The sequence below is a fragment of the Otolemur garnettii genome, unplaced genomic scaffold (genome assembly GCF_000181295.1).
Source record: "Otolemur garnettii isolate 467f Iridium unplaced genomic scaffold, OtoGar3 scaffold00019, whole genome shotgun sequence".
NCBI lineage: Eukaryota > Metazoa > Chordata > Mammalia > Primates > Galagidae > Otolemur > Otolemur garnettii.
In genome coordinates, this window is record NW_003852414.1 from 17,181,051 (window position 1) to 17,200,524 (window position 19,474).

The window sequence follows — 19,474 nt, forward strand, 5'->3', positions numbered from 1 at the left end:
TTTTTTGGTTGCAGCCGTCATTGTTGTTTTGGCGGGCCCGGGCTGGATTCAAACCCGCCACCTTAGGTGTATGTGGCTGGCGCCTTAGCCACTTGAGCCACAGGTGCCAAGCCTGAATGACTTAATTTAAAAATAATTAATGAATTAATTTAATTAAGTAAATAAATAATAATAATAATAAACCTCTCCCCTCCTGCAGCTGCACCCTCACAGCGTGTGGCTTACGTATAGGATTCTTTAGCTAGATGTCTGCAGTTTGCTTGGTCTTTGTTTTTGTTTTAGGTTTGGGCTTTTTAAATAAAATAGAAAGAAAAGAAATGGAGGATTATTTCTGAAACTCCTACTTGAAGAATTCTTATTTCTATCTAAAATGTCAATAGCACTCACAGGTGGGTAAATGGTCATCATGTTGGGAACTCTTGTCCATGAACCTGTAGGAGGAACAGAAATTTCCAGAAGGTTGCTCCTTTGTGAAATTCCTCATATGGCAAGCTTGTCTTTGGGGATGAGAGTGACAGGTCATATACTGATGGCACGGAGCAAGTCATAGTGAAATAAGGAATGAATGTAAATAGCTACTACCTAAAGCTGCTGTCTGGGAACAGAGAGCCACAGTTCAGGGATTCACCTTGATTTCTCATCTATACAACCCTGAGACCTTACCCAGCATATACCATGTTTCCCCGAAAATAAGACTTACCCAAAAAATAAGCCCTAGCAGGATTTCGTTGCATTTGTTAAATATAAGCCTTACCCCAATAATAAGACCTAGTGATGCATTTCAGCGCGGAGTGGTAAGGAAGACTGGAATATCTTTTATCTGCCACAGCTCCTTTCTCCGAGCCGTTAGCACTTATGCAGGTGTGTGTGTGTGTGGTAACCATGGTTGCAGGCATCCTATCATGCATGTGCGAACGGCTAGGGGAAAGGAGTTCATGCATCACTAGTGCCAGCCCCACCAACAAGGCCGGCTCCCCCGTCAGGTTCCAGAAGATGATGACTTAATTGTATTTGAATAAATGTACACTATTGTATTATACTTAATAAAAATAAGACATCCCCTGAAAATAAGCCCTAGTGTGTCTTCTTGAGAAAAAAATAAAAATAAGATAGTGTCTTATTTTCGAGGAAACACGGTAGTTCCAAAGACCTCTTCAAACTTGAGCTTTTATAGACTCTAATCAGCATAAGATATGGGGACAGGGAGAAGATTGGAAATACCAGCTAAACACAACAGTGTTCTCTTTATATATTTGGAGGACTGAGCGAAATTTGATTATGTTATCTCAAAATGGGACAGTGGCATGTAGAAATTTATGTTCAAGGCTGTTCTCTTGCAAATGGTCATTGAGCTTTATAATAATCCATGCACATTACTGTCACTTTGTTTTTGCAAGACTAACATAAGGAATATGTTTGTCTACTCAGGTTTAACTGTGATCTTCATGCCCTGGGTTTCGTGTTAATGTTGGTGACAATAAGTAAATATAAATACTGTATTAAGTGTTGTCTTCCTCGATGGAACACAGTAAACATATTTACCATCGCAACGCGTTTCTTCCTAAATTTAACTTCTACCTTTTGCTCTCAAGTTTCACTGGCGAGCTAATGGTCCCAAGTTAATGTTTGTGTGTAGTCGCCCACACAGGTGTTTGACATCAGGGGGCCTTCCCAGGCCCAGCCTCGCTCAGGATGTAATTTATTTCAGCCCCCTGAAATGCTGATGTTCTTTCCGGTTGTAGGAATTGCGACCACTGAGCTGTGAGTACAAAATGGAAAATGTAACCAGGATGGTGGTGTGTGACCTCGGGAACCCTATGGTGGCTGGAACAAATGTAAGTGAAAACCAGAAGTGCTTTCTGATTCCCTTCAACTTGAACTTTACCGAGAACTAATGGAAAGTTTCCAATTAGCACTCAGCAGCTCAGCACACAGCAACTAGAACAAATTAGGCAGGAAATTACAGAAGTAGTGGGCTTTAGCATTCTAACCTACAAAGAGCAAAAAAATCTCAGGTTAAAAACACAAAAAGAATATGCTTTCTCTTTAGACTTTCTGTGTATTTTAGTTGTAACAATTCAAGACTTTCTTTTTCTACAGGATTTTTTCTCTAAATAGTTTCTCTTTGCATTTTGCTACAGATTTTCTTTGAATTCAGAAATGACTCAGAATTCAGAACATAAATGACTCTAAAAATAACCCAATTCAAGCAAATATTTTAACAAAGACAATTAACTTTTATGTCCCATATACCTCTGTATGAATACCATTCATAGTAATTTGATATAACAAATATTACTATAATCCAGTCTTTGAATCCACTTTACTGGGTTTGTATTTTCCATTATCTTAGTTGAAGAATAATACAGAATGTAGTGGGTAGTTTTGTAGCAAGGGGAAAAATGTTAAGAATGATCTCCAATATGCTTGTGAAAAAAATATGAGTTCTTTTTCCTCCTCCTCCTCCTTTTCATTTCCAGGTTTTAAAACTTTCCATGCAAGATTACTTATGGGCAATAAATTCCTATTATGCCCTTGCAGCTGAAGTACACCCCTGGTACCTTCTTGTAACAAATATAACAGTAGCAATTATTTTATGAAGCCATAAATCAGGAAAGAATTCTGAAAGTTCTAATAATTAAATCTGACATAAATTGAACATACATATTCCTCTGCTTAAAATTAGATGTTTAGGATTATGGATGAAATGGTCTGTTTGAAAAAAAAAATTCATGAAAAGTTATAATTATGTAGGTTTGTGTTAAAACAGCTTCCCAAAGTATATTCCAAAGCACCTCAGTGCTCTGAGCTGAGGCTGTCCAGGGAATTTTGGAGTCACTGCACTGCTGAGTGTATCCTTCCCCGGGAGATTCAGACACACATTTACATTTTAAAGGTGCCCATCCGTCTTCCAATAAATAAATCTTTTAGCTTAATGTTTGACACATTTATCTAATACTTGAGCACTTGAAGATTTTCTCAAGCAATACCTGTTCCCAATTTATACTTTAGGATATTATGCTGGAATAATATTTTTGTTCTTTTACATTATAACATGACATTGACTTCGGGCATTTCAAAAGTGTGTGATGGTCCAGTAAACTCAATTCTTAGGTCAAAAATAAGCAAATACATAAATGAAAGGTAAATTCTATAACAGATTACTATGACTACTGTGGATTGACTGTACTTTGTGGTATAAATCTATCCCTGGGGGCTAGGAGGTCCCTTTTATGGCACTTTATTGAATTTTCAAAACAACCCTATGAGTCAAGTATTTCCTCCATTTTATAGATGAGGAAACTGACGCTTGGGGAAGTCAAATGAATTGCCCAAAATCATACGGATGTTGACATTCAGAAAAGTGGGATTCCACGTGGGCCTGACCACAAAGCCCCCATGCTCAGTGCAGTCTGCGCAATTCTGAAAAGTACTTGGATAAAAACTAACAAAGAACAGATGAGAGTTTAAGATGAAGCCATGAAAGACACAAGGGGAGGTCCAAGCTGAGATATTAGAACATTTTTTTCAATCAGAATCCTTTTATCTAAGAGAATTTATCTATTTACTACCTAATGAACGAATCCTTTTTGCTAGTTTCAAGAAGAATCCTACTACTTAATTGATAGGAGGAAGTTTACCTAAAGCCAAGGAGAAAAATGCAGGGAGATGGGGACAACAGCGTCAGCATCTGTAGATGACGGGTCACTCATTCCTTTCTCAGTATTAGAAATGTTACATTTAGGCCAGAGATCTCGAGGAGCATCGGTAACTAAGGATAAACTTGAAACAAAAACTGGCCACCAGTGTCATTCAAAGGGGAGGCAAAATGGCAGTGTGGTCTTAACCATGAGCGTGTTTATGTGAAAGGATGCCAGTCTGTTTTACTAGCAAATAATCTTTAGAAGTCAGCAAAGTAAATTGTTTATGTTCATTTATCTCTGAGGTCTGTAGTCGAAGAAACCTAATAGCTTTCTTATCTTACCCTTTAATGCCCTTAAACACATCAAATTTTATTGCGTTCTGTTTCGTTATAAAACACTTTGATTTATTTACTTCTTCATTTTGTACTTTAGAAAGAATACTCTCAGTGGAGTGTAGTAAAATTCCAAATGTAAAAGCAGTCCTAAATATTAAAAATGCCTCATAAATCCTGAAGAATATTTATTCCCATTCCAGTATCTTTAAAAAGTAGTATTCAGATGTTTTCCTTCTGATTTTTTTCTTCTTTTGAGACAGAGTCTCACTATGTCACCCTTGGTAGAGTGCCATGGCAGCACAGCTCACGGCAACCTCAGACTCTTGGGCTTAAGCAATTCTCCTGCCTCAGCCTCCAAGTAGCTGGGACTACAGGCACCCGCCATAATGCCTGGCTATTTTTTGGTTGTAGTTGTCATTGTTGCTTGGCAGGCCCAGCTAGATTCAAACCCACCAGCTCCTGTGTATGTGGCGGGCACCCTCGCCACTTGAGCCACAGGCACTGAGCCTCCTTCTGATTTTTAAATAGTATGGGGGAAGAAATCCTCAGAACTCTGGCCTCCTCCCCCCTTATGGTCTCTGGCAGGACTTTATTCCCTAAACCTCTCAAATAGTAAAATCTTTTTTATATAGTAGCTACAGTGATATAAAATAGTCATGTATCAATATTTGTAACAACTTGCAAATTTTCTCAAGCAAGAAAATGATGGTTCAACAAAGATTCTTTAGAATCAGTGGGCCAGAGATCTGATGTTTGGTACTAGTGAAAAACACATTCACACCTTGAACTCATAGGATATTGCCTCTGTTGTGTTTTCATCCTGTGCTGAATGTCCCTGTAAGGAAGACCAGCCTCAACAGCCTCCCTCACAATATATAGTAAGATGCCCGTCACTGGAAATGTGCAAATAAGGGTACACTCTCATCATTCTTTCCACAATTTTTCTTGTACTCTATTTTTCTTTTAATTTTTTAAAGCAAAAGGACAGAGTTTGTTGAAAAAAGAGATAGATAAGAGAAAGAGGAGGAACCCAAGTGGGAAGCCCCTCTTAGACTCTTTCTGTAAGCTTAATCCCCATTCAATAAGAAACTCAAAATTAGCAATATCATAGGTTGAGTCCAGAAGAGCAGCAAAAAAGGAGACCTAGAATAAAGATGAGAAATACTCTGCTAGGCCCAGCCTGTAGGATCAGAGGATATGTCTCAGGAGATCCCATTTGTCCTGAGCTTTCAAGCACAAGTGGGAGTTCTTTAAGGAGAAAAATCAGGAGAAAGCTCAAAGCCTTCTAAAGAAGAGAGAAGGGCATCTGCAGAGGCCTGATAGCAAACTTCTCCTTTGGAATTATTAAAAATAATCATCATTACTGGGACACAAGGATGCACATGCTTTATAACCAAGACGCATCTGTGTTTAAACGCCAGCTGTGCTCAGCTGAGATACCTTGAGCCAGTCACACCGGAATGAGAAAACGCAAACTTGTAGGAGTGTTTGGAACTATATAATTACATCAGAAATGTAAAGCCACCAGGGAAGGACAGGGTTCCTAGCACATTCAGTTAGGGCTGGTGAAATGCTGATGATGCCTTATGATACAGAAGATCATTTCTTATTAGTTCATATTATTCCTGATTTATCTTAACACAAGTGTTTGTTCCTGGACTGATTCTCATACTGTAGTGGCTGTGATTACAGATTCTGGAGTCAGCTTTGCAGGGATTTAAATTCCAACTCTGGAGTTTATTTGCTCTGTACCTGGAGCAAGGCACTTAATCTCTCTAATCCTCAGATTGCTGCCCAATTGCTGAATGTCAACAATGACCATACCTACCTCCGAGTGGTTGTCATGATGACATGAAATAATGCATATCAGGCCTAGCACAGAAAGTGGAAGAGAAAGTAACGTCATTGGATGGACATGTTACCTATTATTTTGACTTCCTTATTTACACCATCCTTGGATTTATCTTTCTCCCTGTTTTTATCTACTTTCAAATAAGAGCAGTTTTAAAAATTTATAAAATAAGGAAAGGAAAAAAGCAGTCCCTATAACCTTAAGGTTATCCTATATTAATATTATTCTGGAATATCTTCTTACAATACATCCCCACTCCTGTACAGTAATTTTTCCATGCATAGACTTCTAAAATCATAGCTGAAACTCATAGCAATGAAACATTGGAATCATTATTTGTCATGGCTCATTGTTACATTAGAAGCATTTTCCATATCCTTGCATTGATTCCACAGCCATAATTTCAATGACTACATAAATGTCCATCAAACAGAAACACCTTGGTTTTCTAAATAATCTCTTCACCTACATGTATATGGGTTACTTTCAATTTGGCACATAAGGAAGCAAGCTGGAGAAGGGTTGGTATAGTACTTAATGGAGAGAGAACCAAATATAGAGGAATCTGAATCTTCTGGGTCCTGTGGTGTCCTCTCATAACTTCCACTGGGCTCTCAGCCACCCAGAATAGAAGCAGGAAAAAGGATAGCCCCAGCAATCCAGGGTGGGGTTTTGTAGGGATGACTTAGAAAAGATTTTTATGCTGTGTGAAAGGTCCTTTTCATGTAGTAACTTTGTCTCTTATATGGTTTTTTGGGTTTTTTTTACTTTTAGTATTCTCTGGGCCTCCGATTTGCAGTTCCACGTCTTGAGAAAACAAATATGAGCATTATCTTCGATCTCCAAATCAGAAGGTTAGGCCTTTAAATGCCTACAATCTCTCCGTGATCCAGAATGAAAAGATGTCATGTGTCAAGGTCCTTCCCCTTAAAGCTCTTCTGCAATTGGAACCCAAACTTTCACAGCCTGTTTATTCGTTTTTCTCAACTATTTTGGTTTTTGCAATGTTTTGGTTTTGAAAAAGAGATTACATTATGTCATAGGCCAAGTAGTGAGATAGTTAATACTTTGTCCTGAAGCTGGCCCTCCCGCCAGCTTCACCTCTGCTTTTTCTCATTCCAAGGACTCCCCTACAACCTAACATGGCCTCAGCTGGGTGTTCCCTGAGAACAAAACCTCTTCAAGTAAGCATAAATTTTACATCTGCAATGTTGGAGTCTCCTAAATTTTCAAAAATGAATGAGTCTCTGATGGCTTACTTGTGGGAACCATGGAGGGATATAGGAGAGACATTGTATTTTGAGGGCAGAGCATTCTTTAGTATCGAGCTAAACCACGTAGGTAGCTGCCCTCCTTTTCTAAAGCTGACCCAGTTTGAAGATTCACTTGTGACTTTATCCTTGCATTCTCTTTGCTCCTTCATGGCTGAAAATAATATTTCCTGAATGGGAAGACCTGCAGAGAATAATGTGGCATGTGGGCAGGGGCTTCCCAGCTGTGAACTTCAACCCATTAGCTGGTAATGAAATCAGTTGAATGACTCTAGACCCATATTAAAAGAAAGAGATGGGAGGCTGAGGCAGGAGGATCCCTTGAGCCCAGGGGTTTGAGTCTAGTCTGGATAACATGACAAGACCTCATTTCAAAGAAGGAAGGGGGGAAGAGGAAGGAGGGAAGGGAAGGAGGGAGGAAGGAGAGAAGGAAGGAAAGAGTTGATTGAATGGAATACAACATACAGTGATATAATAAGTGATATATTAGCACTATTTATGAAACATTTCTTTCAGATAAGTATAAATGCATGTAGTAAGATGCCTTGTGAGATGTATATATTTATCATGATCTACAACTTTAAAACAGGAATGCAAACCCCCAAGGTTATTTATACCTTGCCCAGTATATTAAACCCCAACTACTAAAATGACTACAAATATCTACAGTTTGGTTCTCAAATACTAGGGTGTAATGTAGTTAATCCTTAAATTTACCTTGATATCATGCAGGGATTGTTATTAGAGTAGCAGTGTCACAAACCACTTCCCCACCACCACCATCAAACTGAGATACATTTCTAGGGAGGAAAGTTTGCTAACTTACCTCCCGTGTTTTGTTTTGTTTTGTTTTTAATTTCATGAGGTGTGTCCTGAATTTAACTGAGATAGTTTCTGTGGAATTATAGACTTATAAAAAATTTTAATCCAAATTATTATTGGAGTGCAGATAGAATGAATTCTTCATTTTAGCAAAAGCTTAGTTAATCACGTCTTTATATCTGAATACATTCTCAAAAGGTTCGTGTAATCCTAAATATTTTCATTTCAGAAATACGCTTATATTTCTAAATTTCTAGTAAGAAAAGAAAAACATGCTATAGCAAAGGGCCACTGTCACTGTATTCAGTAGCCTGAAGTTTCCATTTCTGTCCATTATCATCTGTCGATAATGCATCATTATCTGGGGCTAACTGATTCTGCAGTGGCACGAAGCTTTGCATCACTTACAGTGCACAGCCTTGATTCATACAAATGCACAAAGCAATCTCACTGATATTTCCTCCTTACTCTGGATTATAGTTGCAAAGAAGAGAATGGGTTCAATTAGCAGTTCATTCAAGAAGCAAAAGATATCACATGATATTCTAAATGTCTTCCCCAGATCCATGCTGTAGATCATCACTTAAAACAAAAATTCAGTAATAAAATATTGAATTCAGTGTACAATAGAAATGGCCACATTTTTGACACCCCCATTGGTCTAAAAACTGTGTCAAGATGATATTTCATTTCTACTCAGGACTAACGTCATCCTCAAAAATATAAAAATGCAAAAATGCAGAAAGAACTTGAATATATGTAAAGCGTTCAACTCCTAAAACATACATTATAGAGATACACATGAGAATACGGTGTTCAAGTAAAACTCAAATACCAGGGTATTTGAGAGGTAAGCATTTATCTGCATGCCTTGTTAACACATTCCAAAGACGTAAATAAGCATTTATTTATATTATGTGCCTGTTTCCACAAATAAAAGCCAAAAGAGAAATAGGCTTTATAAGTTAGTAAGCTTAAACATATTTCCTGTTAGCAAATATTTGCATTAATTGCCCTCGATCTATATGACGTAAACATTCTCCTCCCGTTCAGAGTGAGTCTCAGATGGCAATTCCCAAGTGCAAACACATCTTTGTAAGCATCCTTGAAGCTGCTTCCTTAGTAATGGTGAAATGGGCACTGTGTTATTTTTTTTGACATTGCCGAGGCCACGGAAAATGTACAGGGAATGTTCAAAAATAGAAAATAGGAAGTAGAAAGGAGAAAGACAATAGCACTGGAGTAATAAAGTGGAAAACAAGCGTGTTTATCATTGACGTATGGCACAGGGCACAATCAGAGAGGAAATTCATCCTTTCTTGCATAGCACCACCAGTATAAATAGCTCAGTGTCCGCGCAGTGATGGATGGCTTGTTTGGATGTGGCGATGCTATCAGTGAGGGAGGTTTCCTCGTAGGAAAAAGGTCAAGGAAACATTTCAGTTATATAGCAGGCCTGGTTCCTTTCCTACCAGGAGATTTTGTCAACCCCACTGGTATGTGGTAGTAAGTGGCATGCAAGTCTATGTGACCGAGAATGATCCTGATAACCCAGCCAGAAGGTCTGGGCTTCAGTCTGCCGTTGTTCTGCTGTGTTTCAAAACAGCCTTGAGAAATCTCCTATCAGACTTACTTTCAAAGACCATCTCAATGTTTGACATCAATGTACATATTCAGGATCTCCTGAGTAAGGAAAATTGTTGTTAATTTAAACCACTTGGAAACAAAACATGATTGAATTATGTCCTACCGTAAAGGAAGCTTTGCTTTTTCAGAATTCTGATTTCCCACTGCTACAAAGCAGTCATGAAATAGAACAAAATCTGGTTGGTCCATAGAAAAGCTATATTTAAATTTCCAAACTAAAGACTTGCCTATCATCTACTTGAAACCACAAACTCTGCAAGAAGTAGAATGAATTAATCGCATCTCAGTAGTTAGAGTTCAGAATCCTGCGTTTTAAAAAAGAAACAAATATGACTTTTTAGTTGACAGATGCTCCCCAGATAAGATAATAAAATGACCCGGACACTGGAATCCAAACTTCAGTGAACGAGTCCTTCCAGGTTTAATCAGGGCTTAGCGGTGAGGCCCCATTGCAGAAATGAGCCTGACATTTGCCCATTTATGTCTTTCATGTATGTTTGCAGTTTAAACGACCTTATTGGTGTATGAAACTGACCATTGTGGGAACAAATCTGTCTCCTCCTCCTTCAAAAGCAGAATTTTATCATATCCTTTCAGCCTCCGCATTTGGAAAGCTTCAGTAGCCGGTTGGAACCCACCCATTGCCACCATCACAGTGCTAGAGTGTGTCTGTTGAATCCTCGTGAGATTTGATGATGAAAACAAACGGTGGTTTTCTTTCCATAATCAAACTTGAATATAAACATAGCCTGCTAGTGGCAATATGGCCACGCCTCAGTTTCCACCTCATTTTTGGGTGACTTAAATGGAAGCACATCTATAAATCAGATGGCTGCTGCCCCCAAAGCTCAGTTACCAGCTGAGCCTCTTGTGGAGTGTGTGAATTTTCCTTATAGCACAAACTTTAGCCCCACACGTGCATTTTTTAAAAGTTCAGTTTTCATGTCTAATTTTATTCGCGTGAGAGGAAAAAAACCCAGCAATCTTAAAAAATAATTTTGCCACTGTTCAAAGCGGTATGATTAAACACACACCTTTTATCCTGAGACTCTTGATGTATTTCCCAGACTTCCACGGCATCTCTTGATTGCCTGATTATGAACTTCCCAGCTTCCTTGGGTCTTGCTTCTAGTCATGCTTCTAATTCCCTCCCCTCTCCTTGCCCTAGTCAGCCAGCGAGTATACAGTAAGTGTACACTTATTTTAATATGAATTTAAGAAATAAACTGGAAGGGAGATAAAATTGCTGCCAAAAGCAACGTATGATATGATGCATTCCAGAGCCAAACACAAATGCTGTTTCCATTATGGGCTGAACCGGATTATTCAAGCCAGTCCTCCTCTTTATTAGCATGGAGAATCAGGAGTCGGTTGTGCTGTCATTTCCTATTTGACAGACAATGAATTTGATGCATGGAGATGTTAAGGAATTTGTCCAAAGAGAGCCTGGAAAATGAACTCAGTCTGATGCCTCTTGGTTTAAGCATTGAAATAACAACAACAAAAAATAAATATTAGGTTCTCTAGATCTACTATCCCCGATTCTCGGTCTGTGGCCTGGTAACAACCAGGTCACACAGCAAGAGGTGAGCGGTAGATGAGCAAGTGAAGCTTCATCTGTATTTACAGCCACTCCCCATCACTCACGGACTCCGGATTATGACAAATTGTGTAATTATTTCATTATATGTTATAATGTGATGAAAATAGAAATGAAGTGCATAATAAATGTAACATGCACAATTCATCCTAAAACCATCCCCCCATACCAGTCCGGGTAAAAATTGTCTCCCATGACAATTTTTGTCATTGGTCCCTGGTGCCAAAAAGGTTGGGGGCTGCTGCTCCAGATATCTGTGCTATTTCCAGATAAAGTATCTCTTCAGGGAAGCTCATTACGTGGCTGTTGATCATAAAGGATCTCAGTACTTCCCTGGACAAATGGTTGTGATTTTGTAGAATGAATCTTTTTGTTTTCTAAATGACCAGGTTGGCAATGTGTATTGCTCTTGTGATATACAGAATGTTTTCCGTGATCATGTAGTGTGGTAACACATCTGAGAAAACGTATTTAAATCATATGTCCCTGTGTTTTAGTTCCAACAAGGACAATCCAGACAGCAATTTTGTGAGTTTGCAAATCAACATCACTGCTGTAGCTCAAGTGGAAATAAGAGGGTAAGTCATAAACGAGGCCTTGTAGTTGTGTAATAATAGCTTTCTGTACATAAAGAGTTATGATAAAATACTAGTGAAAACTACATGGCATTTTCCCAATGCACTAGAGATGACAGTTCACTGTGGTTACCAATTTTTATTCTTTTCCGCTAATTATGAGTCTCCCATTGGAAATTATAATAAACCCTGAATGATAATTAACTCTAAAGATATCAAAAGAAGAAAGCACTTTATTCCCCAAACTGATGAGGTAATCAAACTATAAAAACCAGTTGATAAGAAGCTAGCTAAAATAGATAACTATGTGATTGCCTAAAAAAATCACATCTCCAATAATTATTTTAGCATAAAAATTTAGCCTCACTATATCTTGAGATTAATAAATGGCTAACTTTTAGACAAGCAAGACACGCAGATCATTTGAGTCTACATTTTATACCTTTCCTGTGGATCCTGTTCTTTGAGGAAGGTGCCAGTAAGAAATTGAATGAGAGACAGGAGGAAAGGGGTTGTGGGCAAATCTTCTTACTACCTAATACTCTGAGCAGAATAATGCTCTATCCATCTTAAGGGTGGAAGGCCTAGTCAGTAAGGGTTGTTAGATTACTACGCTCACTCTTCATCCAAGGACAATTGGTTATGTTCTTTCTTCCTTGCTTGCTTCTCTCTAAAAAATTCACTTTGAAAACCATACTTAGTGTTTCACTGATTTAACTGGGATCTTGAGAGAGCCATTCTTTGCCATGGGTTCCCCCGATCTGAATCAGTCTTCAATAGATAAATAACTGGGCCACACTTTTTATGAGCCTCGCTTTTTGAATGACTTTGTCATGGCCTGTGATGGTTGTGTATTTCTACTTAGATTTCTATTTGATTTTGTTTCAGAACTGCGCCGGGAAGTTTGTGTTCATTAAATACCACTGCAGCTTGGGGACCCTTACGGGGCATTGTATATTGGAAATAGAGTAGATGGTTCTTACAGGACCTCAGAGCTAGAACAGGCTCCTCACCTGCAATTAACCCACTGCTTTTACATCAGTTTTCCTTTCACATACATCATGAGGAGTTTTGACCACATTGTCTCCATAGCACCTGTCAAAGTCTAAAGGTTGATAATTTATGATCGTAGAGGTTTTATAGCCAGCCTTACAGGATTAATGACAATGAGAACACAATTTTTTGGAAAAAATGTGTTCAGTTTCTGTTCTACATTTGTTCTCGGGTCTAAAAAAAAAAAGTTTCCGTAGAGCCTCACAATGGGCGATAGATGCTGAGCACGGACTCCACTCTGTTGCCAAGCTGAGCATCAGGGGAGCTTTAGATGTTCAGGTTGCCAAGACCTGGTGGGAGCCCAGGCTCTCTGGGCTTCCCAGTAATGAAAACAACCCAGCACATAGATCCTGTGCTCTTCTCCTGACCACGTCCTCCCCCATGTTTAACATGATTTAATCAAATCAAGTAGGAAATGGAATGTGACCCAATGACAAGCCAATATAAAGGTAGAAATTTTGCAAATTTTGTGCCCTACAGGAAAGTTGTGCCCTGAACTTTTTATTTAACAGTTAGGTGTTCATTAAGGACATAGGCAAAGAGCTTTATAATTGAGCAATGCTTCTGTGGGGTGTTCGTTTCAAAAGCTATGCTTCCTTCTAGAAAACAATTTGGTTAAATTAACTTTGACCCAAAGCATCGGAGATGTTTTCCAGTCATTCATCATATACAATCGAAGGGGTTTATCAGGATTTTCCAGACGAGGAAATAGAGACATACAGAAATTAAATTACTTGCCCTAAGGTCAGAATTGAACCCAATAAATTTTGCTTTCTGCTGTAGGAAGTGATTACCCAGATGCGGAGAAAAAAAACAATGTTTGCAGTTACCAGAGCCCATATTATAAATTATTGGATGCTTTTAAAACAGCACTTAAGACATCTGATTGCCAAAAGAGATAGTTTCTGTTGAAGTTACTTTTAGGTAAAGGTCTGGGAATTTTTTTAAAGATACCTTTACCTAAAAACTGCTAGAAAACATCGTGGGCCTTTTTCTTGAGAATTATCTGTTTTAAGGTTTTATAAAAATAACAGTTTGGTTTGTAATCAGCTTCTAATATGGAGGAATGCCAAGTACTGTGTTTTATTCATCTGGTGGTCACTTTCCAGGTGTGAGTTATAGGAGAAAATAACCATCTATTAAGTTAATATCCTACTTACATGATTATACCATTTAACTCTGTTTTAATCTCACCCTCAAATTATCTATGAGACTTTAGAACTCAATCACACCCTATTTTGTTTTGGCTGTGGACCTGGCCTTGTGAAAGATATGATTATACCAATGGGAAGCCAAAGAAATCTAAGAAGGGAGAGTATATATGGGCCACTTTTCTATTCTGAGGTCTTTAACCAGAAACTGTATTTCTTCACAACTGGACATTTCGCATAACTCAGAATCCTAGACTTTTATTCACACACAAGAATCTCATTTCTTGATATCACTTAAAGCAAGAATCATATAACTGGTACACACACACCACTCACATATTCCCACACTTATGCAGACTAAATAAATAAATGCCTATACCTGGGTCATTATGAAAGTTTTGAGATACACAAAAATCAAGAAACAAAATCTGTGCAGACAAAAACAAATGAAGCCTCCCAGCCACACTGTTAAGCCAAGCAAGTTGAAACTTGCACAGGTGGGCAGTGCCTGTGGCTCAAAGGAGTAAGGCGACGGCCCCATATGCTGGAGCTGGCAGGTTCAAACCCAGCCCTGGCCAAAAAAAAAAAAAAGAAAGAAAGAAAGAAACTTGCACAGGTGACTCAGAAATGACGCTGTCAGCTGTGTTTCTTGGAAGTGAAATAATGGACCCTGACAGTCTGTCTCAAATTCGTAGTTACCTACCTATGTATGTAACTGTATGTTCATTTCTTCATCTATCTCAAGAATGCTCTCTACTCTGCTTCCTGGTGCCCAAGAGATGAGATGGTGTAAAATAGACTCTGGGCTAGAGACCAGAAATTAAGGACCCAAAGTAGAAATTTGGGGTCCTTCACCATCACTTTAACCACTCAGCGATTGTTTTCCGTGTAGGCAATATCTACTCGAACGCACTGACAGCCACTGTGTTCACCTGCTGGGGGTGTGCTTTCCCTGGGCCTTCTTCAGGGACTAACACTGCGTTCCATGTTTCAGAGTGTCACACCCTCCGCAGATCGTGCTGCCCATTCACAGCTGGGAACCAGAGGAGGAGCCCCACAAAGAGGAGGAAGTTGGACCATTGGTGGAACATATTTACGAGGTAGTCACTTACAGTCGAATTCGGGGTTTGTTCTTAATCTCTGTGCTAATAAACTCTGCATAGCATTTTAAAAGACATCGATCCAAGGTATGGATTTGTGCTGTTATGATCTCATCACAGTGTAAGGTGGTGGGGATAGATGTTCTGTTGAGTAAACCAGATGTGGTCACTTGCTTCTCAGCACTGCAAGTCATTACGTGGTGACAGACATTTTATCTTGTTACAATTCTTTTTTAATGCTCTTTACTTCCTCTCTTTTGAATGTTTGAAAAGCCTAAGCATAAAAATGGCTAGCTTTCTAGAAGCTTCTGTTTTTCCCCCATATTTTCAGATAGCCTTGAAATGAATATGTCTTTTAAACTGGAGGTCACCAATGGGAAGGTACCAAAAAGAAAATTTTATGAATTATTCACTTTTACACTGAAAAAAAATGCACATTACAGTAGGTTAGTGGTTGATTAGATCACTGAAGAAAGGATATGGGAGGAGGGATGGTATTTGGGGGCACCTCACCTAATGTGCATGATGCAATGGGACATTTCAGAACTATTAAAAAATGAGTATGATTTTGATCGATGTGTTACTTAATTCAATGTAAGCGTTTCACATTGTATATGGAAGCAGTACCCTAAACCCCATAAATGCATCAATGTACAAAGCTATGATTAGATCAGTGAAGTTGATTAGGTCAGTGGTTGAATAGATCGGTGCAGTTGATTAGGTCAGTGGCTGATTGGATCGGTGAAGTTGATTAGGTCAGTGGCTGATTGGATCAGTGAAGTTGATTAGGTCAGTGGCTGATTGGATCCGTGAAGCTGATTAGGTCAGTGGTTGATTAGATCTGAGAAGTTGATTAGGTCACTGGTGGATTATATCAGTGAAGTTGATTAGATCAGCAATTGATTAGATCAGCGCAGTTGATTAGATCAGTGAAGTTTATTAGGTCAGTGGTTCATTAGATCAGTGAAGTTGATTCGGTCAGCGGTTGATTAGATCAGTGAAGTTGATTAGGTGAGTGGTAGATTAGATCAGTGAAGTTGATTAGGTCAGTGGTTCATTAGATCAGTGAAGTTGATTAGATCAGTGGTTGTTTAGATCAGTGAAGTTGATTACATTGGTGGTTGATTAGATCAGTGAAGTTGATTGGGTCAGTGGTTGATTAGATCAGTGAAGTTGATTAGGTCAGTAGTTGATTAGATCAGTGAAGTTGATTGGGTCAGTGGTTGATTAGATCCGTGAAGTTCATTAGATCAGTGGTTCATTAGATCAGTGATGTTGATTAGATCAGTGAAGAAAGGATATGGGAGGACGTATAGTATTTGGGGGAACCTAAAACCAATGTGCATGACGCAACGGTACATTTCAAAACTATTAAAAAATGAGTATGATTGTGATGGATGTGTTATTTAATTCAATGTAGGCATTTCACATTGTATATGGAAGCAGGACCCTAAATCCCATAAATGCATCAAAGTACAAAGTTATGATTCAATGAAAAAGAATTTTAAAAATAAAAGAAAATAACACAATATGGAAAAAATCTTTTTTTTACATTGCATTCGCTAACCTGATTTAACAGTTGATTAGATCAGTGAAGATGATTAGGTCAGTGGTTGATTAGATCAGTGAAGTTGATTGGGTCAGTGGTTGATTAGATCAGTGAAGTTGATTAGGTCAGTGGTTGATTAGGTCTGTGATGTTGATTAGGTCAGTGGTTGATTAGGTCAGTGGTTGATTAAATCAGTGCAGTTGATTAGGTCAGTGGTTGATTAGATCAGTGAAGTTCATTAGGTAGACAGATAAGAATAATTTTACTTTTCATTCAGGTAACACAAATTAGAAATGAATAACTTATTCTGAGATTTAAGGTGCTGTATTGAAGGGCTGGGCACAGTGGCTCACACATGTATTCCTAAGCACTCTGGGAGGCCAAGGTGGTTGGATTCCCTGAGCTCAGAAGTTCAAGACCAGCCTGAGCAAGAGCAAGACCCCTAAAAACAGCTGGGCACTGTGGTGGGTACCTATAGTCTCACTTACTTGGGAGGCTGAGGCTAGAGGATCACTTGAGCCCTGGAGTTTGAGGTTGCTGTGAGCTATAAGGCCACAGCATTCTACTCAGAATGACAAAGTAAGACTATGTCTCAAATTAGTAAAATATTTTTCAGAAGCATGAAAAGGACCTCTTTTCCCACTTGAAGTGTTAAATTGTGAATGAGGAAAAGATTTATTGACATACAATCTGACACCTTGGAATTTTTTACAGTTAGAAACTAACCATAAAAATTTCAAAGGGTAGTTTAGTAAAAGGTAGATTTAGCAAAGAGTTAATTTAGTCATTGATCAGGTTTTTGTTTGTTTTTTAATAAAGTCAGTGCTAACAGTAGGGGGTATTTATTCCTATTCACTGTCAAGGGACCAGGAATGGAATGTTGGTGAAACGATGTTCGAGGCATTTTCTATTTGAGGTTCCTTCTTGATTAATGCTTTCTCTTCCTTCCCTGTGTAACTCATGCCACTGCTCTGGTAATTCTATGACTTTCTTCTCAAGCTACAAGGGACTGTAAATAACAACCTCTGAGATTAACAATAAAGCCTTTTCAAAACTGATGAGCTGTTTTACATACGTGGGAGGAAGCCTCAATTCCTGCGCAGTGTCAGCGTGAAAACTTCAGCCATCTGCCTAGCCTATGGTTTAGATTCAGAAGCCTTGTCCAAAGCAGGATCAAAGCTTTGCCTTAAGCCCCTTTGATAGCAAAAGGATAATACATTCTCCAAGGCCATTCTTATTAAGAACCTCCCTGGGGAGTGCGGAAAATAACTGTCAAGCACTTTATTAAAGCTGTGTGTACTGGTTTCCACTTCAGAATAGTGAAATTTTATAAACTTTGAAAATATTTTTAGACTCCATCTTTCTTAGAACAGGCCTGCTTCTAATGTTAGCATACATGGATCCTACAAGTTTAGAATAATTACTAGTCGTGCTAAAATCAGTCCTCAAATATCAGGTCTCAAACTATACTATATCAATGGATGCCGTGCTTTTTGGATAAGGTGAATTAAATAAATAGGCCACCTAAAAAGCAAACACAATTGTACCATGTTTAGAGATCACTGTACCCATCAGAATGTTGAGAAAAAAGAGAAGATCCCTGCTAACCTTGAAGTAAATTTTTAAATTAAATTACATTTAAATGTACTTCATGTTTGTGTTGTGTTCTCCAAGAGCGGACTTCACATGTTGAAAATGTTTATCTCTTTAAGAGATGTGGCCTGTCCTTCCTTGAGATTTCCAGATTGAAACAGAGCTCAGCTTTGAAATGAACTTTCAGAGTGACTATGGAGAGCAATGACTGGCTTTGTCACTTGATGGATGGCCATTTGTCCAAGGGGTGAATGAGAGGGCGTCCCATATGGTTGCAATTGCTGAATCAGTCCTCAGGAAAGAGGGGGCAGATTTCAGTGTAAAAAAAGAATTGCTACATTTTGAAACCATATCACTAAAAGTGCATTTTTAGCAGTACGACTGAATTCATATAAACTCTGAGTAAGTATCACAATGATCAGACGTGCTTAATATGATCTTTGTTGATGAAACTTATCCTAAGAGCTTTGCAGTTTGAAGAATATTCTCTGAGTGCCAGGACACCAGGCTTTCAGAGCACTTTTTGCCAGATAGACTCTTTATTTTCTTATTTTCCATATAAAGAAAGTGATGACTTAAAATTAATAATACCTATTTTTTTTAATGAGTAAAGAATACACAGAGTTTTATTTCACCCCCCTGCCTTTTGCTGTAACATTATATAATATGCACTTACTTCAAGCTACACAATATTGGACCAAGCGCCATCAGTGACACCATTCTGGAAGTAGGCTGGCCATTCTCCGCCCGGGATGAATTTCTTCTCTATATTTTTCATATTCAAACGCTGGGACCTCTACAGTGTCAAACAAATCCTGATATCAACCCCCAGGACATAAAGGTAGGTGTCTAATTCAATTGGCAGCTTTCATTTTTTTATGGTATAGAAAAATTAAAATGGTGACTTGATTTTTTTAAAAAAAGCAAAGTAATTACATTGATAGTATTAATATACTACCATAATAATATACTACGGGCAGACCTTTTCTTCTAGTTTTATAATTAAATTATTAAGTCTAATTTATACTATCCCTCTGATAAAACTTAAATTTCTCTTATTTCTATTGCTCAAGGTGACTTGTCATTTATTTAGCCCATTTCAATAAGTACCTTTTATATCTGACTTGATAGCAAGGAGCACAACCCAAACAAAATCGTACACGTATACTCTGGTTTCTCTTCAGATCGTATAAATCTTTCGCCTTTTACAAAATCGTACATAGACACGCCATCTTTTGGAAAATTAGGACAAGATGCAATTTTGAACGTCTTTGTTGGTCTG

The 19,474-nt window shown here is 38.3% G+C and overlaps 1 protein-coding gene across 1 annotated transcript in view; it reads left to right on the plus strand.

The window, feature by feature from the left end:
* The window catches only part of ITGA8 (integrin subunit alpha 8), a 167,754-nt gene that overhangs the window by 110,149 nt on the left and 38,131 nt on the right, over window positions 1-19,474 (plus strand). The window contains exons 21-25 of the mRNA XM_003786791.2: window positions 1,743-1,835; window positions 6,606-6,685; window positions 11,669-11,749; window positions 14,945-15,050; window positions 18,875-19,033. Coding sequence (XP_003786839.1) covers window positions 1,743-1,835; window positions 6,606-6,685; window positions 11,669-11,749; window positions 14,945-15,050; window positions 18,875-19,033 — 519 coding nt within the window. The remainder of the gene's footprint in view (window positions 1-1,742; window positions 1,836-6,605; window positions 6,686-11,668; window positions 11,750-14,944; window positions 15,051-18,874; window positions 19,034-19,474) is intronic.